Genomic DNA, 26,811 nt, shown 5'->3' with positions numbered 1-26,811 from the left:
TCCAAAAAAAAAAAAATAATAATAACAACTTTTGGTATATTTTAAGCAAATTTCATTCTATGCGAATTGTAGGCACAAAAAGCATTTTGACTTTGCTTACAATTCAATATGCAATAATAATAATTTTAATGAACTGCTTTCGACGAACGTATATTTCTCTTTTTATAATTAACAAAACAAGAGAAAGAGAGAGAAAGAGAGAGAGGAAAAGAAAACAGGGAAAAAAACACATAAAACTCAAAAGGAGACAAAAAAGTCAAAAAAAAATGATTAAAAAAGAAAAAAAGAAAATAGAAAAAGAATGAAAATAAGAGAAAAACTAAAACGTTCGTCGTGTTCCTTGCATGCCTCTTCTCTGATAGTAATTAGCAGCAGCTCTCTAAGCTACAGTACTTGCTCCGTTTTACAGAATATATATATATATATATATATTACTACTACAGCTTTAAGACTATTTAACTTTGGTTAATATCATGATCGAATGATTGTAAAAGAAAATAAAGGACGAATTAAATATGATTTTGAAATATCACCAACATAGACAGACTGACGATGTAATCTCATAGCTGATGTTAGTTAAATAATTCTAGTCAAAATGAAACAATTGATATTCAGATATGAAAGAAAGAAAAAAAGAGAGAGAGAAAGAGAGAGAGAGAGAGAGAGAGAGGGAGGGAGAGAAACACATACTGAAATAGTGCCACTTTGATTACTTCGATAATTAATTATTTTAATAATGAGACATTATTCATATTAAGCATCGTGTTTGTAACTCGCTAAACAACGTCGACAAAATACGCACAAGTGCTACAACAACTACTTCGAACGATAGAGGAAAAAGTAAAAAAGAAAGAGAAAAAGATAATAGAAAAAAAAAAAATTTTAAGAAACAAATAAATTGAAAAAGAGAAAAGAATATACAAATTAATCCTCTATGAAGCCATGTAGTAAATTCCATGTTACACACAATTGTTTTTCTGTGTTTTTGAAGCTTTTGTTCATTATATTTATCATAAACTTCGTTGTTACTTGATATTTAAAATTTTTCATAATTTTATTAAATATTAAGTTGTGGTGCTTAGTATAGTATAGTATAATTATATGAGTATATTACTAGTACTACTTAAAGTAATATACTTACACTATTAGATTACTAATTATACTAATTCATGTATTACTTATACCAGTATATTTCTACTTACACTAGTATAAATAATACTAACTAGTATACTAATAAAAGTAATAATATATAATAAGTATATATACTGTTAGTAATATTAGTAAAAGGAAAATTATAAAAAAAAAAAATATTAATACTTATACTTAATATATTTATATTAATACTATACTATTATACCGGTATAGTAAAAAATTATAATATAATTTTTACAATTTATTAATATTTTATACTAATATATATATATATATATATAATTGCAAATTATAATATAGAGTATAGAATTCTGTAATTTACTTTAAAAATTAAGTTTGATTTTGTTTAATAAATACAAGTATAGTACTAGAAGATAGCTCTTAGTAATTTACTTATAACAGTATAACTACTATGCTAATACTTTGTAAAAAGATTATATTATAATTTTTCTATTATATTAGTACTATACTGGTATTTATAAACTAATAATTAGTACTTGTATTAGCACTTTGCTAAAAATGATATTATGTAATTGTCACATTATACATATAATTTTTATCTAAATCTAAAAATAAATTGGCTTATAGAGGATTAATTAACATTAACGAATTCATAAATGTAGTTTATTTATGAATTATTTTACCACGTTTGTTTGTTGTATACATGATGATAAAGTTGTGTCACTTAACCTATATGAGAATAACATTCTACTTTTCTTTTGCCACAAAATTTAAATATCCAAACATTAAACAATCGAATTTGTTATTCTAACTATATGTACATATATATATATATATATATATATATATATATATATACACGGATACACACACACACATATATATATATGTATATATAATATTAAAATATTATTTTAGAATATTATTTGTAATCGTCAGAATAAAACAAAAATATGTATATTATATAATTATATATACATATTTCTATATATATATATAATTATATTGTTGTTTTTATCGAGCACATTTATATACAGTCAAATTGGTGATTAATCGATGCAATGTAGTTATTGTATAATGGAAATAACAAATGCAGTAAATGTGATTGGTTCATTTTTGGCTCCATCTTTAAAACACGTATTTGTGATACAAAGTTTTATGGAAAATGACAGGAAGTGTTAATAAGTATATTAAAGTCTTATTATCATTCGTAAATTCGAGTTTATTATTTCTTTTTTCTTTTTCTTTTTTTTTTCTTTTTTTTTTCCTTTTTTTTTGTTTCTTTTTTTATTTGCGTAGTATATCTAATATTGGACGCCATATTGGAACGTTAACATTTTCTGCATTTCTTCTGTCCATTATATCCCTTTTATTACTTTCTAACTAAAATTCGTCAAAGAGTACTAACGAATCATAATTTATATATATATGTGTATATATATGATATATATAAGATATATATTATATATATATATATATATGATATGAATATATCGTGTTATTTATTCCCTGTAGCTATTCCTATCTTTATAAAATACGTGTGATAAAAGAAAAACTGACGCTAGTTCTTCGGCGCTTTATTTACGCAAGAGAGAAAGAGAGAGAGAGAGAGAGAAAGAGAGAATTCTGTACGCACGTGTCGCGTTTGCGTGTAAATGGTATGAATGTGTAAAAAAATTTTCAACGTGTCGACGTCGTCCGTTCAAAGATTAGTATGATTTATACTTTCTAATATACGAAAATTTGAAGGTATGAATCGTGCATTAGCAAGTTACTATGGTGCTGCGAGCTTTACGATTGATTATTTTATATTATTAGCTAATCATAATTAATTCAATGGAGAGCCTGAATACGACGCGGCGGCAACCATGGTGAACGATATCTATTAGCGATGATGATTTTTCGGTTTTAACATATTTGTAGCGAATAAAGATCACGTAAAGAAATAATATTGTATAATTTTTATAATTTATATTAACCTTTTTTAATATCTGATAGAAATTTACTTTTTATTCTTGGTACCAGCTGGATCCCCTTGTTAATACGTTCATGAGTCTATCTTGGCGCAATTCGACCAACGCGTCGTTAAGTACGTAACGCTATTAATAGATGGCGTTAATTTCTTCTATATTTACGTAACACATTTACGATAAAAACTTTGAAGGTTAAATATGTTTTGTTCTTCATGCTATTATTGTGATTGAATCCACGTTAAAAAGTTAATTTAAGCGGCATGGGTGATCTTGATGGATTATATATTAATTTAAATGTGAAAAATTATGTTAAATATATACATATATGTTATTTTATATGTAATATTTCTGTTATAAAAATTAAGCAAATAGAGTGTATACCATAAAAAGAAATTTTGTTTAAAAATATTGATAATTTTATATGAGAAAGATATTGAAAGCAGAGAAGATATCTATATTAATTTTGGTGATATATATAATTTCTATTATATAAAAAATGTCCTGCCAACGTGTTATAATAGATGATAAACTATTGTTTCGCATTTTAAAAACCAAAGGCTATGATATATCCACTATATGTGATAAAATGGTTTGTTTACATATCATTTATAATTTACATTATTATATTTGCAGTTTATAGCCAATATTTATTTTATTCCTTTACGTAAAATAATATAATCTCCGTATATACTTATTTTAAATATTAATTATTATAGTCGGAATAAATATTTAATGTTTCCTTTTACAGAAGTTGGACGCAAAAAATATAATAGTCCTATCTGAAGAAGAGCTATGTGAATTATGGTACCATGTGAAAGTAGTACTGTTAAAGGCACAAAAGCTATCTATATTACAATCGAATAATAAAAATTCCAAAGTATGAACATTATATATATATATATATATGTATATATATCTATCAATTTTAGCACTTGTTGCTATCTTTAAAAGTAAATTTCAAACTTAATAATTAAAAGAAAACTGATTGCTCAAATAAATAAGATGTCAGAAGAAATCAAAGAGCATTGTTTACAGATAAATATTATACGTCGCTTGATGAATCATATCTTAGTCATAATTTTATACGCATGCAATGAATTTTCTTGAAAACAGCTTGTATGTAAAAAAAAAAGTGTTATTTTATATTTTCAAACTCTTTCTCCATTTAGAATTATCTTCTTCCCACTTGTGACACATATCCTGTGTCTATAGAGATTACATTATATAAATTATTAAGTTTGAAATATATTTCTAGGAAAAGCAACAAGCATTAAAATTGATAGAGACGATAGCCGCAATGGCTTTGGAGACAGTGCTGCAAAGAACATTTTTACCAAATATATTATTAGAGATTGTAATAATACTTCACTCGGTTATATTACCAGAAATGAAAGATACAAAGGTTTGTTATATCCATGATCCATAGAAATAACTGTTACACATATACAATAATTCTTTTTAAGGTAAAAGATGAAATATCATACCTTCTAGAAAATTGGTGGAAGTCAAATATGATATGGAAAGAAAAAGTAATAATAAATGCTATAAAGCATCTGACCGAAACATCAGAAAGTTCATTGGTAACTTATATATGCATAAATTCATACTCTCATAATCTGCATAAATACATAAACTCGTATATGCAAAAAATGTTTGCAAGTTTTTATACAAATAACGTATCATGCTTTCAGCAACATATTAAACGATTACATAAAATAAGATCTGCGCTGTATTTAATAGAACGTAACGATGATATACAAATGTTGGTTGAATTATCACGGAGTAGCATCGTTATGTCTATACCAGAAGGAAGAGTTATTTTGTTAAAATTATTTGCGTTAGGAGAAGAATTCGTAATGGTATAATATAATATTAATCTATCAGACATTTATTATTTATAATTTTAATATAATTATTAAATTCTAGGGGATTCATAATAATGTAAAAGCAATGCTTGAAATTGCAGAACCTGATGTAATAAAAGGATATGCAAATTTGTATGCCAAAGCATGGTTAAGTGCTACCAATAAAACTAAGAAGTTGATAATCGAAAAATGTTTCAGAAACATTATTTTTCATTGTCTTAGATCGCGTAGAGATTCTACAGGACGAGTCAAACTTGGAACAAATTTACTTATATTCATAGATGCATTATATCATTATAAAAGCAATACAATAAGAGTAATGTTGCATGATCATTTTAAAAGTTTATTATGGGAACATTTGAAGGTAGAAACTTTTTAAAACGATATAATTTTGATATAATATTGCAACAATTATATCTATGGATTAATTTTATTTCAGGCTTCTGGATCATGCGTCAGATGCAACGCAGCTGATATTCTATTTATTATTTATTCTGTGGAATCGAAACATTTGACACAAAATGAAAATGACATGAAACAATATTCAAAAGCTATTTCATACCTTTTGAAAGATTCCAATGAGCAAGTTTGTCTTATAGCTATAAATGTACATAATTATTACATATATATATATATATATATTGATTCCTTGATATAAAATAATAATTTATAATAGTTATAGATATATTTCTATATTGCAGGGTACTTTTAAAATATTGGAGTCTCATTGGAAGCACATACCTGCTAATATAATTAAAAATTGGTTAAATATTTTATCATGTCATATGAAAAGCAAATCTTCTTCAGAAATTAAAATAAGTATCCTAAATGGTATCAAACAAATGGTATCTAATAAACACTCTCGTACAAGTGTAAAAAGTTTTATAAATAACTTTGTCAATCAAATATATTACGCAGACATAGATGTTATCAAATGTTTTACTAAACTTATCGTATATCTTCAAAATCACAGTGGCATTTTAGTTTGGGATATTGTTGCATTAACTACTTTATTGAAATGCATAGAGGTAAATCAATTCGGATATAAATAAATCGATCATTTATATTCATAGCAGCTAAAAGAAAAAAAAATATATATCTATGTATTCTTAATAAATTTTACCATTTTTATTTAGGATACCAATGAGTCCAAATTATTACAGCAATTAATAAAATTACTATGTTTGCGAATACAACCACATGATATAAATAATGACAATGCCACACAAGAAATCATAAATATAGGAATGAAGAATATTACGGCAACAAGGAAGTTTTTTTTTCATTCAAAGTATATCATTAATTGGGATAATGCTTCTAAACTTATAAATATTATATTACTGACTATTGAAAGACAAGCATGCTGTTTATTAGCAGATGATGAAACAAGCAATAAATGCAGTAAAAGATTCAAAAGGAATAACGATAAATCACATAATGGTATTTAGTATTAATTTGACAATTTTACTGTGTAGCCAATATAAAATTGCTAAATTAATAATATTTTCTGCTTCTTCAGCAAACTCTACCAAAGATATAATTAAACAAGAAATTAATACATGCGAATCAATTAATATATTACTTGAGGTAGTTGCTGTAATATTATATGTAAACAAAAATAATGTTACAAAAGAATATTTTGACAAAGAAGAGGGAAGGGACTTACGACGGATCTGTACAAGCATACTGCCACAAATTTTATGTTCATATAGAATACAGGTATGAGTAATGTTTTTAACTAAAAATAAAAAAAAAATTACTTTATAAGTAAAGCGAAATTGTTTTAGAAATTATCTTTGAATGAATCTACGTTATTCTTACTTTCATTTTTACCCGTTACTATGATAACCAATGCAAACAATATATGTGAAACCATTGTGGAACAATTATCTAATCGTAATATTTCCAATGAGATGATAATCACAATTTTATACACGTTAATGAAATGGGAGAAAATGGATATAGTCTTTACGTTATTAAAAGAATTGATAACAAAATTTACAAATACAACGATAGAGTATAATCAAGTTAGTACTATCCTATAATCCTATATTCCTTTAAATAGCTAGAAAGTATTTACTTTGTTCTCTTTCACATAGGAAAATAGTAATGATTTGTTTATAAAAGAACAAGAAAAGACACTTATATTGACCGTAGAAATACTCAAACAATTATTGAATATTGATTTCCAAGAGAAATTATTGACTATATATTATGAAGATTTAGTGAATGCTTGCAAAGAATTGCGTGTGATACAATATCACATGGAAAATAGATTGACACGTTCAAACGAATTAAGTAACATAATGAAGGAACAAGTTTTGATTGGTCTTTTCAAGGATTATTTATCGATGATATATATCCTATTGAAAATTGACGTTTACGATATTTCAGAATGTCTTCAAGATATATTATCATGGGTCGAAGAGTATGAATATAAATGTTCATATAATATAACAATTTTCATGTTAAATTCATATAAATAATAATGCAATTTAAATTTGTATAGGAAAGTGATACCTAAAATGCCTACAATGGAAGAACATAAGAAACATCAATTTCCAATTAATATATTGAAGATAGTTTTTAACGTATGCAATTCTATGATAAAAGAATGCCAACTGTCTACAAAGATATGTTGTAAAATAATAATTCTGTATTTCAAATCTATTTCTTCATCCGTCGGCATCATTTTTATCCATGACGCTTTGAAAGCAATCATTGCTTTATTGCACTTTAATAAAACTCAATATTATAATGAAGATTCTAATTTACTAAATACTATTCTACCAAAGTTCTTATGTGCTGCAATGATATCTTTAAATGAATACTCCGAAGATAATATAATTGCATATACAAATGTAAGATAATAATTTTTTAATGGATTTATTATTAATACTCTTCGTTCTTTCGCATATATATATATTTTTTTTTTCACTCATTTAACCCAATTATTTGTTTTAGAATTTAAAAATTTTAACTTTGTTAATAGAAAAATATTTTGAAACGATCGTATCTACGTACGATGATCAAAAAATGCATGCTACGTACTTAACTATTGTATTAAATACTGGTATCAATGATATAAGTAAAGAAATTATTGACAACACTAGAAACAATTCTGCAGATATATTGAAAATTAAATTTCCATATCTCGCAGAGAAGATTTTAAAAAATACATTATATTTAAGGAAATATCAAGATGCATGCTTTTTTGCTATAAAACAAGCTGTAATACACTACAATGAAGTAAGTATTAACTTTTTTTTATGGCATTTTCAAATCATTTCGTCAAAATATTTATTGTATATTGCAGGTTGATATACTTTCTACATTATTGATAATAAATGATATGTTTAACTTGCCAATTAAATCCATGAAAAAACTTCGAAACATTACGCACGTTATCAAGTTAGAATATGAAAAACGATGTGATCTTACTGTCCATAATAGGTATTTTATTCGAAGTACGTTTATATTTTCTATATATTAATATTAACAATAGAAATCAATTTTTTCGTTTCAGATTTATTGTTGATGCAATAGAAACAATCATTAAGTTGATACAAAGTAAGTTTTAAAAGAGAAACAAAGAATGCAACCTATATGCAATAATTTATTGTTAATCTATTAAAAATGTTCTGCCATGATTAATATTTTTATAAACATATTATATTCATATATTTTATAGAAATAGAAATATTATACTTAATAGATATGAAAGCATTTGTTTGTAAAATATTAATGAAGGATAATCTTCAATGGCATATTTTGTTACTTTATTTTGATATAAATAATTTTTCTTTGGAATGTAATATACTATTTTGATTGCATCAAAAATAGTAATTATCAATACTTTTGTCAATGTATTATGTATGGTAAGATATTTTATACAAATTATATAAATTTAATGTTTTTTAATATTTTTTATAAATAGTAAAGTCATTATTTTACCCAGACAATGTAATGTTTCTCATTTGTCTTACCGCAGCTACAACCCGGGCATTGCAACCAGAGCTACCATTTTGATATTCCTCTGGCGGTAATCGTAATAATAATGACATATGTTGCAGATTCTCTGATAACGAAAGACCAAGCTCCTCTAAAACGTTTCCAACGTAATCTACAATATGGATTAATAAAATTAATACTTTAACTTTAACAGCTCGAACGATATAATTATTCAATTATAATCACCTATATCAGTAGCAAGTTGCTTGCAAGCAACAGAACTTAATCGGCCAATGGCTAATGTTTGATCATGAAACATTTGGCAAGTTCCTCTGGCAATAATATCTAATAAAATACCAGTAAAACCAGATTCGGTTGATCCCTGAGCGTACTGAGGATCGGCAGCTTTTAATGCCAATGTTAAACTCGGATTATCTCTTAATAAAAATGGTTCTAAATGTTGAGGAAGTGTCATTAGATATTGACCAACTTGCGTGATATATTCTTGAGGTGCAAAGCTATAATCCGGTAGATCTGTACTAAGATGCATTTTATTGTCATCTGACCAAGCAGGTGCTTTTTGAACTGAGAGTAATTGGGTAAAAATGGGTGCAAAAATAACTTCGTAAGTTGCATGATGTAAATCGGAGCAAAGTTTGTGAATGGGTTTTATAACTGAATCAAGAATAGTTTTGTCTTCTGTAAATAAAATATATCATTGCAAAAAAGTAATTATAAATATAATATTTATGTACTTTACAATGAGATAATGTTCTCTAATATTTACCTTTCTGAAACGAAGCAACAAGTTGTTCTAATTCGGTTTGTCCAACAGGTTCGAGAAGCAATTTTTTATATTGATTAAAAGGTCCGGCCGTATGACTTAATAATTTATTATTAGATTCGATTATATCGATTACTAAGGATTTTTCAAACTGGTGCACTTGTCCCAAGAATTCTCCTATAAAATACAAATACAAATAAAAAATAAATAAAAAAAAAAAAAAAAAAAGAAAAAAGAAAAGAAAAAAAGACCATGTAAGACCATTGTAATGATAATTATTTGAAAAATACCTATACTTTGCATTAAGGTAAGACACATTTGAAATAAATTCCAATCTTCTTGTTTAACTTTTTTCCTCTCTAATTGTCGTATAGTTGCCTGATATTTAATAATATACTTATCAAAATATATCTGCGAAATGAATTCATTTTACATAATTATCTTTATGGATTTTCTATTAGATTGTAAGGCAAAGCAGTGGTAAACATACATTTAACGCTTTAAGTAAACCTGGATAGCCGCAGCCATCGGTAAACAATTTACAACGTTTATTTGCTTCGTGAGCATATCCGATGACTCTTGGAATGCTAAGTGATAGAGAATTGATAGTATCGCTTAGATCATCGTGTAATAGATCCAAAGATTGGAGCTGTTGTTCTAATTGTGCAACTTCGTAAGTTTTATACTTCATCACGTATGGAACATATGGCGCATATATCGCTTGCGCCAAAGATATTACATATTGATTAAATGTTTTTGTATTACCCGTTGTTTCATTATTAGAAACATTTCGATTTACTAATTTTATCGAAGACAACGTTTCTATAGCTCCACTTATGTTTACTGCAAAATGTCTGGTAAGTTGTTTAAGTTCCAACAATAATGTTAACTGCATAGCATTGGAATATTGTTTTAATAATGATTCTATCGATTCTGATATGCTCGGATCCAAACTTCTTAATAGATCAGCATATACATTAATAAGAATTTCACTGGATGTATTAGGAAACACTTGTTGGCACCATTTCACCTTTAAAATCATGAGACAATTATAATTGTGCAATTATAATGATAAATAATAATAATAATAATCTAATAGGTAAGATATATCTACTTGTTCGTGCCAAGTAGATAAAAGTTTGTCATAATAAGTATGCAACCAATACGTTAGATTCTCATCTTGTGCCAATTCAATGGTTCGCCTCCATTCCTGTCCTAATGATACTTTCAAACAATTGTGATAATATTTAAGAAGTTGAGGTAATCTTTCCATTTTATTGAAAATATCCACGTAAACTTTGGACTGATCTATAAATTTAAATAACATTTGTATATAAAATACTGTTAAAAACAAAGAAGAAAAGAAAATAGAGATGATGGAACATAAAAATGAACAAACACAGTTCATTTTTGTGGGTACCTAAATTTCCAGTGTTAAAGGCTTGAACAAGTTTTGGACTGGCCATTGCTTCTAATCTATTTTTTAAGCCTTCTAATTGAAACTTTTTATCTTCATAATCTACCACATTGATGAGCATGGTTAATGACTTTTGCATGCTAAATAATTTACTAGCTATGACCTCTATATCTCCCGATTCAAATACCTATATAATACGAAAGTATTTTGAATAAATTAGAATGATAAGAAAGTATTTAAGTATCCAAATCAATATTCGTACTTCCTCTACATCATTTGCTAAAGCACTCCAATTATCAGCTTCGTGTAGGCCACGTTTAGCAGTTTCCAGTTGAGTCTTTATTCTATCGAGTCTTTCTAATGATTCTATAGAGGATGCAGTACATTCTTCTACCTGTTCAATAAATTTCACAATGAACAATCTCGCGGAATTAATAAGTACCGATATAATAATCGAAAAGAAAGATAACATATTAAAGACCTTGGCAATCTCTTGTTTAACAGAAGTCATCTTTTCCTTTAACGCCAAAGCTTCTTGTTGTAATAATTGACTATCCCTTAGAACTCTAGGTAAGCTGGACAATACCGATTGACTGGTTTCCTCCAATGCACTGTTAACTTGTTGTACGTATAATTGTAACTTCATGACCAAGGAAGAGACGAATGCCTTAACAAAATATAACAAATTCTATCATGGAAATATACTATATTCTCGAACGTACGCTCGTGTTCTAACAATATAATAATATAATTAAAATTGAGAACAATTGAAAAATTAGATTAAATGAAAACGTTCCCTCCCCCCGCCCCTCCCTCCTCTCTCTCTCTCTCTCTCTCATAATAAGTTTTTCATTCATAAATGATTTACGGAAAGTGCCGTTGAGACGTATATCGTATTGTCGGAATAAATTCGAAAAGTCAGAGAAAAAACTTAAATCTCTATGTTATTCTACATATACGAAAGTTCCTTAACCTTAAGAAAGAGAAAATAAAAAAGTTATCGTATTAAAAAGACATACGGCGGTGTCATTGACCGCCATGCGATGGAAGCCATCAGTTTAGTATCCGAGCGTACTCCGTGCGAACATAAATTGAAAAACCGTGTCGAGTAGAGAAATTGAGAGAGAACGATCTAGAAAACGAGGGAGGGAGAAAGGGAGAAAAAGAGACAGAGAGAAAGAGAGAGAAAGACAGACAATCAGAAAGAAAGAAAGAAGGAGAGAGAGAGAGAGAGAGAGAGAGAGAAAGAGAAACAAAAAAAGAAAGAAAGAAAGAAAGATACTGGTTATTATTAATGTGACGAAGACTTACATCCTTGTTCTCTTGAGCTTCCGTGGATTTGAACGTTTTGTTGATCCATTCTTTGGCATCGAACGTATCCTCGGAAAACGCGGATACATCCTGAAAACGTCGATTTTAAGGTTAGGAACGGATTACACAGACACTCCTCTCCTGTCTCTTATCACACTCTTTCTGTTTATCGCGTTACAAATTTTCTCTGTATATTATCTATCTGTCTCTTTCTTTCTCTCTTCTTCTCTCTTTCTATCTTTTTCTTTCTCTCTCTCTCTCTCTCTCTCTTTTTCTCTTTTTTTTTTGATTATACGAAACATACAATAGATATTCTACAATGTAACCGCTAACGTTTACAGAATGCTTTTCTTTCGTGAAAGAAAAAAAGAGAGAGTGAGCGTATGAATTTGTGTGTGTGTGTACGTGTGAGAGAGAGAAAGAGAGAGAGAGAGAGTGTGAAAAGAGACGTGGAACAGAAAAGGAGTAAGAGAGATAGGACGCGATCGTTTTTTACGTACCTCGAGTGTTGTTAATTATTGTTTGTCGCGAATTAGTACAAAGAGAGAGAGAGAGAGAGAGAGAGAGAGAGAGAGAGAGAGAGAGAGAGAGAAAGATTTAAGTGTGTATGCGTGTGTGAGAAAGAAAGAAAGAAAAAAAACGATCCGAATGATCATCATTAGTTTTCTGCTTACCATAACGCACAAGAAGTTCCGGAGCTTTTCTAACACAAGTCGAACGATTGCTTGGTTCTCTTCGATTATTAACCTCAAACAGTGGGTGCTTGTTTCTTTTCCTTTTTTTCGTTTGTCCTTTTTCTTTTTTAAATTCTTCTTCTTCTTCTTCTTCTTCTTCTTCTACTACTCAAAAAAAACCGATTCAACAAGACGGCGGCCACGGGACCGCGACGACCAAGGTCAGACTTTAATTTTCTTTTCAGTTTCTTCCCCCTCCCTTTTTTTTGCTCCTACTCTATACACATATACATATATATATATATTATGTATATATGCGTGTGTGCGCGCGTGTGTATACCTACGTATATATAATTCTTTTTCTTTTCTTTTTTAATTCATTATAATTATTATTATTACTATTATAATAATTATTATTATTATGAAATGTTCAAGCAATAAATTTGATCGTTAAGTGTCTACGTACATATTAGATTTATTTTTCGAAAATGAATGACCACCAATGATCGTAATAAATGTCATCGCCGTCAATGTCGTAAACTTTGTCGTCGTTTCCCGTCCCCGTCGTCGTCGTCGTCGTCGTCGTCGTCGTCGTCGTCGTCGTCGTCGTCGTCGTCATCCGTCGGCTGTCGTCGGCAACAACGTGACGCGCGCGGAAGGATACCATCGTCCGCGTCCATGGATGCCGTACGCATCTCTCGCGTTTTAATTCGATATCGTATTTGGCGAAAGGCTCGTGAAAAGGTAACGTGAGATTAAAAAAATAAATAAATCGATCCATTCTCGTTATCGTCATCATCGTCGTGTCGTCGTGTCGTCATAGAGGAGAGCCAGAAACGACTCCGTCGTTCTCGTTCGTATCGCATTGTTGTCGTCGTCGTCGTCGTCGTTGTTGTTTCAGAAAGAAAAGAAAAATGCCTTTTTCCTCTCTTTTTCATTCTTGTTTTCTTTCTTTCGTTCTTTCTTTCTTTCTTTCTTTCTTTCTTTTTTAGGTTAGCAACGCGTTCAGTTTATATATATACGTATGTATACGAAGATATATATATATAGAGAGAGAGAGAGAGAGAAACAAAAGATAACCAAACAGGGAGAGTTTAAACAGGCTTTCTTTCTTAATATTTTTCGTTTGCGCGCGAACATACGAATTTCAACACTGAATTTTTTCATCTATGATGATAACAATGATGACAATAATGATAATGATTATGATAATGATGATGATGATTTAAGATGAAGATATTAAAGGAAAAGTAATTTGAAATGTTACCCCGATAAAAGGTTAGGTTAATTTCGTGTATAATTTTTTTCTTATTTCTTTTTCTTTTTATCATTATTATTATTATTGTTATTATTATTATTATTATTATTATTATTATTATATGGAGAACGGTATATACTTCTTTCCTAACTTTTTTTGTATATAATCGTCACTTTTATATATATATATTTTTTTATTTTTTTTCAGCAACATGATACATATTATTTTGGCGGGTCATCTTTCTTTATCTCTTCTATCTCTCTCTCTCTCTCTACTTTCTCTCTATCTCTATCGTTCTCTCTCTCTCTCTTTCTTTCTGTTGGAACAAGGGGAAAAACGGAATTGTTGGAGAGGGTAAAGTGAGTAAGAGAGAAAGAAAGAGAGAGAGAGAGAGAGAAAACGGCAGCGTGTTATCGGCCGCTTCCGCGCCCTTCGTCGATCGCCACGCCCCCAAGACTGCGTTTGCGCCTTCGCGGTTTGCGCAACAGTTGGGACTTGGAATTTTGCCCCGAAATTACCTCGCGGCCGCGCGTCCGAAATAAGGAAAAAAGCAGCTAGAACTTTCTCTCTCTTTCTCTCCCTCCCTCTTTCTCTTTCTTTCTCTCTCTACCTAGCTAATTTCGAACGAGGAGGATAAAAAGAAGGGCGGGTGTGCTGGCGAGACAAGGGAGTTGACAGGGATGGGGTTAAGGGGAGAGGAAAGAGGGAAATTAAAGGATGAAAGTCTACTACTTTGTCTCCAACGTTGATTTTCCGTTTTTCTTGTTTCCTTTTACCTCTTCTTCTTCTTCGTCTTCGTATTTTTCTTTTCTCTCTCTTTCTCTATCTTTTTTTTGTTTTTTAGCTTGTTGCAAACGAAAAATCGACGAACGACAACCATTCGTCGTCGTCATCGTCGTCGTCGTCTTGCTACCATATTTCCTTCGCAATTCGCCTTCGTGAATATTTGATATTTCGATTTGCCTCTTTCCTCGTGTTGCTACGTGTATATATATATATATATATGTACATATAAGTATATATGTGTATATATAATCGCGTTATGCTTCGTTCTGTCTGTGTTATTATTACAGATGAACATGGAACGGTAAACTCTATGAAAGATGTCAAGAATGCAGGTACTTACATATGTATACACGAATACTTACGTATATGTACATACGTATATATATATATATATATATATATATATATATATATATATATATGTATATTCGATTGATATTTCTATCATTTGTTAAAACGAAAATTTTCGCTTATTTGTATTTCTTTTTTTTTTTCTTTTTTTTTTGTTTTGTTATTAACTTATTTATGCATTTAATTTACTCGTCGTATAGGTTAAGTATACGCGTTTTAATAATGATGATCATAAGAAAAGCGAGGAGAGAGGTTATATACGTAAGCGTAAACTATTTCCTTTATCTCTGTGTGAATACGATAAACGGGAATATACATTCATTGTCCGCGAATAAATACGAGAAACGAAGAAGAATGAAAAGAGTGAGACAAGAAATGTGAAAGTAAGACAGAGGAGAAAAGAGAAAGAGGGAGAGAGAAAGAGAATATCAGCATTGGCGTCGATCGTTACATTGATTTCCGCAAATTTCATTCTCGCATTTCTTTCGATCCCTTTATCACGTCGTTTATCTTTTAAGGTCGATTACCTTTGTCTTATCTCATACGTCAAATTTGCCTAACGTTCATGAACGAACAGATAAATTCACTTTTTCTATTATCCCTTAGGCTCGTAGTAACAATAGCATCGTTATATCTCGTCATTTCTTTTCTTTTTTATTTAACTTTTTTCTTATTCTTTTCTAACAAAAAAACAAAGAAACCATTAACGATTTAATTGTCAATTAGGAAAGGCGAGTCTTCGAATCTGCGTATTTATAATATACATATGTACGTAAAGTATCGTTATTGTTCTGTGACGTATTCCGCCATCTTGGCATCCATTTTTTTTAAATGCGTATATTAAATATCGATCGTAAGGTTTTATAGGCTAGCGATTATGTCGAACGGTGATTGGTGGATAAAAGAAAATATAAGTAATATTAATTTAGGCGGGAGGGGGAGGGGATTTTTGTTCTTTAATATATATATATATATATTATATTAAATATATATATATATTAAATAATATAAATAAAATAGAAATATTAATTGTTCGTTAATTACTTATTAAGATACTCTCTTTCTCTCGTTGACGGATACATTTCGAGAGAGGATTCGTTGGAAGAACGAAAGAGCAGCGGCAACCAATCCCAAGCCTTTCTTCGCGATGGAGGAGGCGAGGGATTGGACGAATGTTCTCCAGGGTACCGCTTTCCTATGCTTCCGGTTGAGGAAGCACAACGACCGATCCCAGAAAAGGCACAGAATTACGGTGAGTTTTAATACTGAAAGGTAAACGTTTGATTCTTCCTTTTTGTTCTTTTTCTTTTTTGTTTTTCTTTTCTTATCTCTCTTATATATATATATATATATATATATATTTTTTTCTTTTTCTTAAAAGTAACAAATCCACAAGTGAGTGTCCATTCGAGACGATTCGAAAAATAAAATCGCACGAAATACGGTCGTTGGTCTCGCGTTTAAAAATATTTTTTGTGTTCTCTTTCAAATTGATTCGTAGAATTTCAAAATGACAACAGATTTCGTTTATTGGTTCGTAATGCATACCTTTGCAAACTTTTCAAGGATCGCTATGATCGTTTCAAAAAAAAAAAAGAAAAAAAAAAGAAGAAGAAAAAACAGAAAAGAAAGAAAAGAAAAAACGGACGATAACCATTTTGAAAACAAAGTCGATCTTTCGTTTCTCGAAAAAAGGGAAATGGCGATTTCAATTTCCGAATCGATGTCACGTGTCATTTTGTAGCAGTAGTTTTTAGCCTCTTTATTAACGTTCCTACATTGCCGTAACCTTTTATTCGTTCGCCCCTGGGCTGTGATAAAAAGACATTGGACCAGCCTATTTCATCGAGTGCCCTTCGCAAAAAAAAAAAAAGAAAAGGTAATACATATACAACTATTTCATCATATAGCTTCTTTATCCTGCATTATCCCGTTTTTTCTCTCTTCTTTTTTTCTTCTTTCTTTTTTTTTTTTCTTTTTTTATTGTCTAACCTTTTTAGAGAGACAACAACTAAACTACTCCATAGAATTTTTAAGAGCGAGTATTTGTAGTAAATGACGATTATAATAATACATACATACATATATGCATATTTACATACATACATGCATACAAGCATACATACGTGCATACATGCGATAAGTAGAGGAATAACGAAAATAATAAAGCAGCCATATTTAATTCTCGATTGTCGGATCAGTTCTCTCAGGAGACGAGACGGGACAAGTCGTGTTTTTTTCCTTTACAAATTTTTTATTATATTCGTACTAAATAAGATGCATATTTCAATGTTTGCGATTGATTAAACAAGGGACACAGAACGAAAGAAAAGAAAAAGGAAACAAAAAAAAAACGAAAAGTCGTATGACGATTTCAAGTCTCGTTACATATACACACCCACACACACACACACACACATATATATATATATACAAAGAGAGAAAAAAAAGATGAAACAAGATGGAATACACACAACGAGCGATAATATCCTTTACCGAAACAGTTTTCGTCTTTTTTATTTCTTCTTTCATTTCCCTTCTTTTGTACTTCTTTCTTTTTCTCTTCCTCTTCTTCTTCTTCACAAGAAATGTTCTTTCTCGATAATCTTAAGTGATGGGAAGGGGTGATGGCGGGGGAAGGGATGGAGGAGGAGAGAAAGAGAGAGAGAGAGAGAGTGAGGGGGGAGAGACAGTACAGGGGGAGCGCGAACTACGCGAAAGAGTTCCGGCATGAAACGTTTTTAACCTCTCTACGAAATTCCGTATTACTTCTTTTTATCCTTCCTCTACTTCTAATACTTCTCTGTGGAAAGTTTCGAAAGACAATCAATCGTTTCGTTCGACACTTTGCAAAGTAAACGATTCGAGGACATCGGCGGATGAAATTAATGATCTCCCCTCGATCTCGTTTGATTACGAACCTCTCTCTAGTATCGGAACCCACGCCAGTTTTTCATCTCTCTCTCTCTCTCTCTCTCTCTCTTTCCTCTCCACTCGTCGAGTTTCCCGTTTCGTTCGTCTCTCTCTCTCTCTCTTTCTTTCGTTTTTTCTTCTTTTCCTTCCCCCTCCCCGCGCAACCCTTCCTTTTCCCTTTTCTATCATGGAATCAATTCGTTTTTTCTTTCTTTTTTCTTTTTCTTTTTTTTTTTTTTTTTTTTTTTTTTTGCAAAGGAGAGAAAAGAATAACGAAGTGTCTTTGTAACCAAGAGAAAAGTCAATTTATCGTCATATCTACGAGTAGATTATAAACCTCGTAATAATGGAAGTGGTGTATATACAATAGACAGAGAGATAGATAGACAGATAGATAGTGTGTCTAAGAGAGAGAGAGAGAGAGAAAGAGAGACAGAGAGATTCCCTTTCTCATCTTGAATTTCTCGTGCACGATCGACCGTCTTCGTTCTCTAACAGGTCCTCGACCTTCTCTAAAGCTTCCACCGAGCGCAAGCGATCGGATATGCCAAGAAACGATACCTTCGACCGATCTCCCTCACCCTCACACCCCTGTCCCCGTCCCAATCGTGCCCTCACCCTAACCCACCACTCCAATCCCCCCCCCACCCATTTTCATTGTTTCTCACATTCATTCTCGTGGAATATCGTTCGAAGAAATGATAAATATATATATATATACGTGAATTCAGACAAAAGGTATAATTCGAAAAGATCGTAAGGAGGAAACGAGAAGATTATCTTATTTTTTTTTTTTTTCTTCTACTTCTTCTTTAGAAAGAAAAATAAATTTATTGCATTTATTTATTTGTTTATTTATTTATTTAATTGAAATGAAAAGGAAAACAAGTTTTGTTTTTATTTATATTATTATTACCATTATTATTATTTCACGAAAAGTGAGATGGCTATCGAAAGAAGGAAAAGATTAAAGAAAGCAATTTTATTTTTTATTATTATTATTATTATTATTATTATTATTATTATTTCTGGGGAGTGGGAGGATGAGCAAAAGAGACGGAAAAAATAAAAAGTACAAAGGAAAAAAGAAAAAGAAAAATCGAAGAAAATAAACTCTCCCGCGCTCTCTCATTTCTGCGGACAGATGCGCTCGCTCGCGATAACGGCTTCCTTCTCGAGGGCAGCTCGAAGAGGAAGGGAGATATTATATATATATATATACACGTACGTACATACATACGTATATATATATATATATATATATATATATATGATGTGTATATATGAAAGAAGGGGAAAAGAGAGAGAGAGAAAGAGACGTAAGGCAGACACGCGCACGCGGGCTTCGCGGTAAAAAGTACAAAAGGAATGGAAAAAAAAAAGAAAAAGAGAAGAAGAAAGAAAGAAAAGAAAAGAAAAGAAAAAAAAGGGAAAAGAAAAGAAGGAAAAAAGAAATCGAGCGAGGGAGAGAAAGAGAGAGAAGGAAGGAACGAACGAACGAACGAACGAACGAACGAAGGAAAGAAAGAAAGAAAGAAATAAAGAAAGGAAGAAGAACGGGACCCCGAATTTTTTGCCGTCCCCTTCTTCGGCCGGCGAGTATTATATTGATTTTTATAAATTCCTCGGCGAGAGGAACGGCCAAAGCAAGAATATATACATACATACATACACACATACATATAATATACATACATAGAATATATAAGCCGAAAGGAATGAGGGAGAGACAGAGAGAGAGAGAAAGAAAGAAAGAAACAAACGAGAGAGGCGCGTCGTCGGTCTTGCATGATGTTTCGCGCTATATGGACGAAGTTACACGGAGATATACGGAAAATTACGAAAAAGTACGGAAAAGCACGGAAAAGTACGAAACCGAAAAGTTTCAGTCCTCTCTCTCTCTCTCTCTCTCTCTCTCTCGCTTCCTTTCTTTCCTTGTTCCCTCCTAAGACGAAATTGACTTGTTTTTTTCTTCCTCTTTTTTTATTTTTAAACTACTACCGTTATTCGACATGGTTATTCGAAAAAGTCTGCTAATATCAATAATTTTAAGCGGGTTGTAAAAAGTTGTTATAATTATTAAGCGAGTAGCCAGAGAGTTGTTTTTAATGTCAGGAAAATTCCTATATATATACGATATAGAGAGAGAGAGAGAGAGAGAGAGAGAGAGAGAAAGAGAAAGAGATACTTGCAACGCGCGACACGGCCCTGCTGTGCTTACGGTCGAAAGCAATCGAAGGTAGTCGAAGCCGTCCGACGAACGTTAGGAAAAGTGGGGTGCTTCCCCTCCTTTTACTCTCGCCGCCCCTCGATCCCCCACCAACGGACCTGCACCCCCTTCTTCCATGCTTCTTTGTCTCTTTCTCTTTTTATCCATCTATCTATCTCTATCTCTATCTCTCTTTCACTCTTTCTTTCTCAGTCGCTTCCTCCTCTTTCTCCGTCTCTCTCTTTATCTCTGTCTTCTCCCAACCTCTTTCTCTCTCTCTCTCTCGCTCTTTCTCTCTATTATATATGTGTATATATATATATATATATCTCTTTCTATCTCACACTCTCGCTCCCTCGCTCGCTCGTTCGTTCTTAACGTCAAACCACTTAGGGCCGCGAACCTCGGCAGTCAGTCGATCTTTCCTAGCGGCGGCATTCCGGCATTTTCCAGCTGATCGGGCGCGGGCGGTTCGACAAACGCCATTTTGTACGTCACACACATCCGTTGTTGTCGTTGTCGTCGCCGTTGTCGTCGTAGTCATTGTCGTTGTCATCGTCATCGTTGTTATAGTCGTAATCGTCATCATCCCGTCCGTCAACGCCGGCGTTGTGTTTCTTCATTATATTCGTCCCGGAGTGTTGTCGTTTCGCGACGCGGCGTTCTCTCATTCTCTCTTCTCGTCTCTCTGCACGTCAAATGAAACACACGTCTCGCGTGCGCGTGAAACTCACTCATTCACTCACTCTCTCTCTCTCTCTCTCTCTCTCTCTCTCTCTTTCTCCTCTCTTTCTCTTTGCGCGCGCGCGTGTGTGTGTGTGCGCGCGTGTAACATATATATATATATATAAAACTGTCTCGTGCGTAGTAATCTCGTGTAAGAGAGTACATATGTAACTTAGTACAAGAGACATGTGCTCCTTTTTCTTTTTTTAAGGAAAAAAAAATAAAAGCAATATATAAATATAAAAGAACAAAATATCACCAGGTATATATAGGATCGCGTGTTGCGCACGCACGCACGCACGCACATAAACTCACGACTGTTCGTTATTTCGTTGTGTCGTTGTCGTCATTGACCGTCGTTCTCGTCAAAAAAGAAAATAAACAGAGAGAAAGAGAGAAGAAGAAAGAATAAAAAGATAAAAGCAACGAAACAAAAAAAAAAAGAAAAGAGGAGAGGAAAAAAGTTACAAGCCGATTCGTAACCATTTCGTAAAAGCGCGCCCTTCCGACGGTTCTCCTTCTCTTACTACTTTTTCCTTTGAAAAGAGAGGGAAAGATAGCATGTGCGTCTGAAAGAGAGCGAGAGCGAAAACGTGAATGAGAAAGAGATAGACAGACGGACAGTAGAGACAAAAAGAGAGAGAGAGATACATTACATACAAATAAATATATATATATATACATATATATATACAGAAAGAAGAAAAGAAAAAGATAGAAAACCCAACGTCAGTGCGTTTGTTTCCGCTTGAACTCTCGAGTAACGCGTGAGAAAGAAAGAAAGAAGAAAAGAAAGAAAAATAGAAAGAAAAAACGAAAGAGAGAGAAAAAGATAGATAGATAGAGATAGATGGACAGTTAGACAGGCAGGATAGATAAATGGATAAAGAGAAAGAGAGAACGAGCAGTCACTCTCGCGGTGCGCGAACATAGTGCGCGAACAGAGTGCGTGAACCGAGTGCGTGAGGGCCGCGTGTGCGAAGCTTCCTCGCATACCACCTACCTTCCCCTCTCTTTGCAACGTTACCGCCCCACCCTCTCCCTCGGTCCCTTCATCCTTCCTACTTCCCCGTTCACCCTCTATATTATCTCTCTCTCTTTCTTTCTTTCCCTCCTCTCCCTCCCTCTCTCTGTCACTCACACATTCATACTTTTTACTTCTTGCCGCCGTTCTCTTCCTGCTAATCCATCCTCTTCGCTCTTTTACTTCATTCTTCGTCCGTTCTACTATTACTACTACTACTATTACTATTACTACTGCTACTACTTGCTGCTGCTGTTGCTGGCTCCACCACTACTACCAACCACTACACCGCACCACCACCATCGTCATCGTTACTACTGCTACATCACGATCACCACCACCACTACTATTACTACTACTCTACTACCACCACAACATTACTTGACTGTAGACGCGCGCGTGCTCACGCGCACAAGGGGATGATAATACGAGTTGGATGAAGCACGAGCGTGAGTACATATAACGCAATTTTTCCTTTTCTTCTTCGCTTGTCATTATTTTATTTCTCACTTATATATCCTACGTACATACATATATATATATATATATATATATATATATATATATGTACGTACGTATGTGCGTGTACAACGAATTTTTCTAACGCGAGTAAGCAAGAATACGCGCGCGCGAAACTCTTTCCTCGTGAGAGCATGTTTTTCCGCCTGCACGGCCAACGTCTGCCATGTTAGACCGACGTCTCTCTCTCTCTCTTTTTCTCTCTTCATTCTCTCATTTTCTTTCTTTTTCTCTCTCTTTCTTTTTCATGCCGACTAGCGTTACCCCCACCATACGACACTTTGTGTTCCATCTCTCTCTTTCTCATTTCCCCTTTCGTTTTCCTCCCACTTTCGGTACCCGTTCCCGTCGCGGCTATAGCGGCAAAGAGCGTCGACATGAAATTACCGATCGCGAATTTCGACTACACATTGACGATGACGACGACGACGATGATGCATTGACAACACACAACCAACACAATCAACGACAACGGCTGTGTGGCGACGACACAACGTACAACGATGTTACAATACACAACGATGACAACGGAATGATGAAAAACGACGATGCGGACCATAGCCCGTCAAACGACCTCGCGTTTTCATTGACTCTCCTCCTTCCCTCCCTCCTCTCTCTTTCTCTCATTTACTCGATCACTTTCTCTCTTTTTATCTCTGCTTTTCTTTCTTCTATATGATTTACTTTGTCGTTTCTTTTTCTCTTTTACTAAATCCTTCAGATCTTTCTCTTTATTTCTTTTTTTATCTCTTTCACTTGATTACTCCGTCTCTCTCTTCTTTCTTTTTTCTGATATAGAAACAGTTGTAAATTTTGTGTGTAATTCGTGTGTAATTCGTGTGTATGCGCGACACCGCTAGTTCGGCCACTCTCGTTACTTTTCGTCGTCTTGCACGATATGGTACGAAAGAGAGAGAGAGAGAGAAGAACGTGAGCGGGGAGAAGCGCGTAAAGGGAAACAATAGAGCTTTGCCAGTCAGGAAAAAAGAGAGAGGGAGAGAGGTGAGATAGAATGAGAGAGAGAGAGAGAGAGAGAGAGAGAAAGAGAAACGACGCATACTCTTCGACTCCACGCGGTCGCGTCGTCTGCATGAACTCTCTGCTGTACGTCTCTTTCTTTTTTCCTCTGACCCCCTCTACTTCAACGAGGTGGGGAGATAAAGTGAGCGAACGAACGAGAGAGAGAGAGAGAGAGAGAGAGAGAGAGAGAGAGAGAGATAAAGTTGTAGACGCGTTGGAATAATGCGACTTTGAAGATCTCTCCAACGAGAGAGAATCCCCCCTTCGTTAGAGACTCTTCCTAAATAAGCAACCACTTTTCGTGGTTTTTAATGTCGCATGTTTTACGCTCGTTATATTTCTTATGGGATATATGTACTTTTTTTATCCCTCTCTTCCCTCTCTCTCTCTCTCTCTCTCTCTCTCTCTCTCTCTATCGCTTTGTATTAATCAAAATTGCATTCTTCGTTGTAGCTCTAACCTCACTTTATTGCTGCTCGCATCACGAAGTTCCTTCTCTTCTCCCCCCACTCCTTTCGGTCTTTTCTTTTTTCTTCATTTTTTTCTTTCTCTTTTTTTCTTTCCTTCTTCTTTTTTTTTTCTTTTTCTTTTACTGCGGCAAGCGATTTTATTCGCCGAGATGATTCCAAGACGTCCAAGAATATTATCAAGACCTTCTGATTGTATTTCTCTCTCTATCTCTCTCCTTTTTTTCTATCTCCTTCCTTCCATCTATCTATCTCTCTCTCTCTCTCTCTCTCTTTCTTTCTGTTTTTTCTCTTACTCTATCATGGAATTTTCGAGTAGGAATTATTTCGAAATGACTCATCGTCGTGAATCGCGATTAATGAAGGAAGAAGGGAGCGCGGAGGAGTAGTAGGAGGAGGGGTGGAAATGGCGGTGGCGGTGGTGGTGGTAGAGGGTGTTGGGTTCACGTAGAAGGAGAAGAGGGAGGTGGGGACGGGGTTTAGTGGACTGGGTGGGGGGTTGGTGTGGACTTTTCCAAGTATTTCGCGGCACGCGATTAGCAGGGAGCCGGAGGGCGTCTAGTTAATTCGATCCTTATTTTTATGCGGAAATTTTTTTTCTTTTTTCTTTTTTCTTTTCTTTTTCTCGGAAGTCGACGTATGCATATATGTACTTTTATTATTCACTTACTTACTCACTTATGTGTGTGATAGTCTTATAAAAAGTACATGTGTATCTCGAAGTAACAAATGCAATATCAGGTATCGTCGTATCAACATAAATATAGATTTAAAATTTATTAAAGTGTCATTCTTACGTACGTATGTGCATAAAAATTTTCGAATTTCCCGCGTCATATAGACGAGGCGCGAAACTCGAAGTCACGTTAATTACAAAGTCCAATCGTCATCCTCGTTTATGTACGACGAGAGAAGAAAAAGAGGAAGAACAAGAAGTTGGACGACAAAGAGTGGACACTCGAGAAATTAGTGTGAAGGAAGGAAGAAGGAAAAAAAAAAAGAAAAAGAAATATCTTGACCATGCGAGATTTCAAACGCGTTTATGTATGTGTATATATATATATGCATGCATGCATGCATGCACATATGTATGTATGTATGTATGCATATATGTATTCTCGACGACTTTCTTGCATTCCGCGTTCGACGATCCTTTTTTCTCTCTCTCTTCTTTTTTCCTTTTTTTTTCTTTTTTTCGCATAGCCTGCATTATAACAGGTAACTACAATACATACATACATATATAGTTGAAACGAGAGTCACAGAAAACTGGTCGAAGCTTTGCGGTGCGTCATTGCAAATTCGAAAAAGAGCGATCGTTGACGTCACCAACTCGTTGTACTTCTCTCTCTCTCTCTCTCTCTTTGTTATTCTCGATTCTCATCGTCAATAGTCAATATAAGATTTTCATAGATGATCGATCTCATCTTATTGTACATACATACGTATTATGTATATATATATATATATGTATAAATATTATACTGGGTTTTTCCAAAAAAAGTAAGCGCAGATTTAATGGTAAGCTAAATTGCATCCTTCTTTTTTATTACACACATACACAGATACACACGAACACAACTATGTCATACATTTTCAAAACGACGATTGAAAATGTCGTAGCCGTGAAAAAGTGATAAAACCGAGCGAGATAGAAAACAATCACACGTTCGAAAATGGGTGTGTCGAAGAAGAAACACTAACGCTCTGACCTCAACCTCCTATCATCCTAACACCCTTCTCCTATCCTCTTTACCTCGCTCGTTCTATCCTCCCTGCTCCTCCCGCCCACCCCTTCATACCTCGATGTCTAGGATTTTAATCGATAGAACGATCAAAAAAAGAAAAGAAAAAGAATATATGGTGGGTAGGAGGAGGGAGGGGAGGATGAAAAAGGTTAAAAAGCTTAGCCGAATGAAGGAAAGACGATGACACGTCTTTCTCTCTCTCTCTCTCTCTTTCTCTCTCTCTCTTGATTTCTTCTTGGTCTCTTCGTATCTGACGGAACTCTCGTTTCTCGAGAGTTCTAAATTAATAAATTAGGAACGTCGAGAATTTCTCGTGACGAGATACTACTTGAATGATGGACGACGACGACGACGACGACGACGACGACTACGAGACGAATGTTATTGAAAGCTCTTTCATATCCTTCTTTCTTTTTCTCTTTCTCTCTGTCTCTCATATATATTCACATACATATATATATATACACACGCACACACCATATATTTTCCCCTTCGTTCGATTTCATAGCTTGTCGCAGTCTTATGCGGGTGGGAGTTTAGTAAACTCGGTTTTACGGTGCAGTTGATATACCTCGTTACGCCTTGCTTGTCCGAGATCAGGGCCGGCTCCTTTCCGGGGGCCGCCGCCGCCGCCGCCTCCACCGTCGCTGCATCGGAAGCGGGCACCACGAGAGCAGCAGCACCACTTGTAGTAATACAAAC

At 33.2% G+C, this 26,811-nt stretch overlaps 3 protein-coding genes and 1 long non-coding RNA gene across 18 annotated transcripts in view; 3 read left to right on the top strand and 1 right to left on the bottom strand.

The window, feature by feature from the left end:
• Positions 1-1,998: 1,998 nt before the first annotated feature.
• LOC124431064 (condensin-2 complex subunit G2-like) lies at positions 1,999-8,870 on the top strand. Of its 6 annotated transcripts, XM_046978466.1 has the most exons (17): positions 2,000-3,675; positions 3,835-3,963; positions 4,342-4,488; positions 4,550-4,666; positions 4,778-4,945; positions 5,013-5,315; positions 5,391-5,558; positions 5,653-5,979; positions 6,088-6,391; positions 6,471-6,670; positions 6,739-6,978; positions 7,051-7,379; positions 7,461-7,812; positions 7,916-8,200; positions 8,268-8,404; positions 8,478-8,521; positions 8,643-8,870. In XM_046978466.1, exons 1-17 carry the CDS (start codon positions 3,583-3,585, stop codon positions 8,777-8,779), a joined length of 3,480 nt encoding a protein of 1,159 aa, XP_046834422.1. In that variant the 5' UTR covers positions 2,000-3,582; the 3' UTR covers positions 8,780-8,870. The 6 variants fall into 6 exon arrangements, with proteins under 6 accessions (XP_046834421.1, XP_046834423.1, XP_046834426.1 ...); XM_046978465.1 differs by having other exon boundaries at positions 1,999-3,675; positions 4,550-4,945; XM_046978467.1 differs by lacking the exon at positions 8,643-8,870 and having other exon boundaries at positions 1,999-3,675; positions 4,550-4,945; positions 8,268-8,418; positions 8,478-8,626.
• Positions 8,709-13,220, bottom strand: LOC124431067 (conserved oligomeric Golgi complex subunit 7). 2 transcript variants are annotated; one of them, XM_046978477.1, is made up of 11 exons: positions 13,089-13,220; positions 12,415-12,504; positions 11,585-11,791; positions 11,366-11,497; positions 11,107-11,290; positions 10,801-10,994; positions 10,177-10,716; positions 9,977-10,097; positions 9,690-9,863; positions 9,149-9,601; positions 8,709-9,074 (listed from the first exon to the last, which is right to left on the bottom strand). In XM_046978477.1, the coding sequence occupies exons 1-11, from the start codon at positions 13,089-13,091 to the stop codon at positions 8,902-8,904; spliced, it is 2,271 nt and encodes a 756-aa protein (XP_046834433.1). In that variant the 5' UTR covers positions 13,092-13,220; the 3' UTR covers positions 8,709-8,901. The 2 variants fall into 2 exon arrangements, with proteins under 2 accessions (XP_046834433.1, XP_046834434.1); XM_046978478.1 differs by having other exon boundaries at positions 11,585-11,770.
• LOC124431073 lies at positions 9,489-10,285 on the top strand. Its single transcript, XR_006943907.1, has 3 exons — positions 9,489-9,630; positions 9,738-9,993; positions 10,148-10,285. It is a non-coding gene; the product is annotated as an uncharacterized LOC124431073 (long non-coding RNA).
• LOC124431068 (protein tramtrack, alpha isoform-like) overlaps positions 12,386-26,811 on the top strand; it is a 108,688-nt gene continuing 94,262 nt past the window's right edge. For 3 of the 9 annotated variants that reach the window (XM_046978485.1, XM_046978486.1, XM_046978480.1), the window contains exons 1-3: positions 13,702-13,832; positions 16,536-16,735; positions 22,747-22,804. The gene's annotated coding sequence lies outside the window, so the exon portion shown is untranslated. Of the gene's footprint in view, positions 12,525-13,173; positions 13,310-13,701; positions 13,833-16,227; positions 16,252-16,535; positions 16,736-22,671; positions 22,805-26,811 lie in introns of those variants that run through there. The other 6 variants (XM_046978487.1, XM_046978484.1, XM_046978481.1 and 3 more) reach the window with 5 other exon arrangements.

Source organism: Vespa crabro, chromosome 20 (genome assembly GCF_910589235.1).
Source record: "Vespa crabro chromosome 20, iyVesCrab1.2, whole genome shotgun sequence".
NCBI lineage: Eukaryota > Metazoa > Arthropoda > Insecta > Hymenoptera > Vespidae > Vespa > Vespa crabro.
This window is presented reverse-complemented; position numbering and strand designations above follow the sequence as displayed.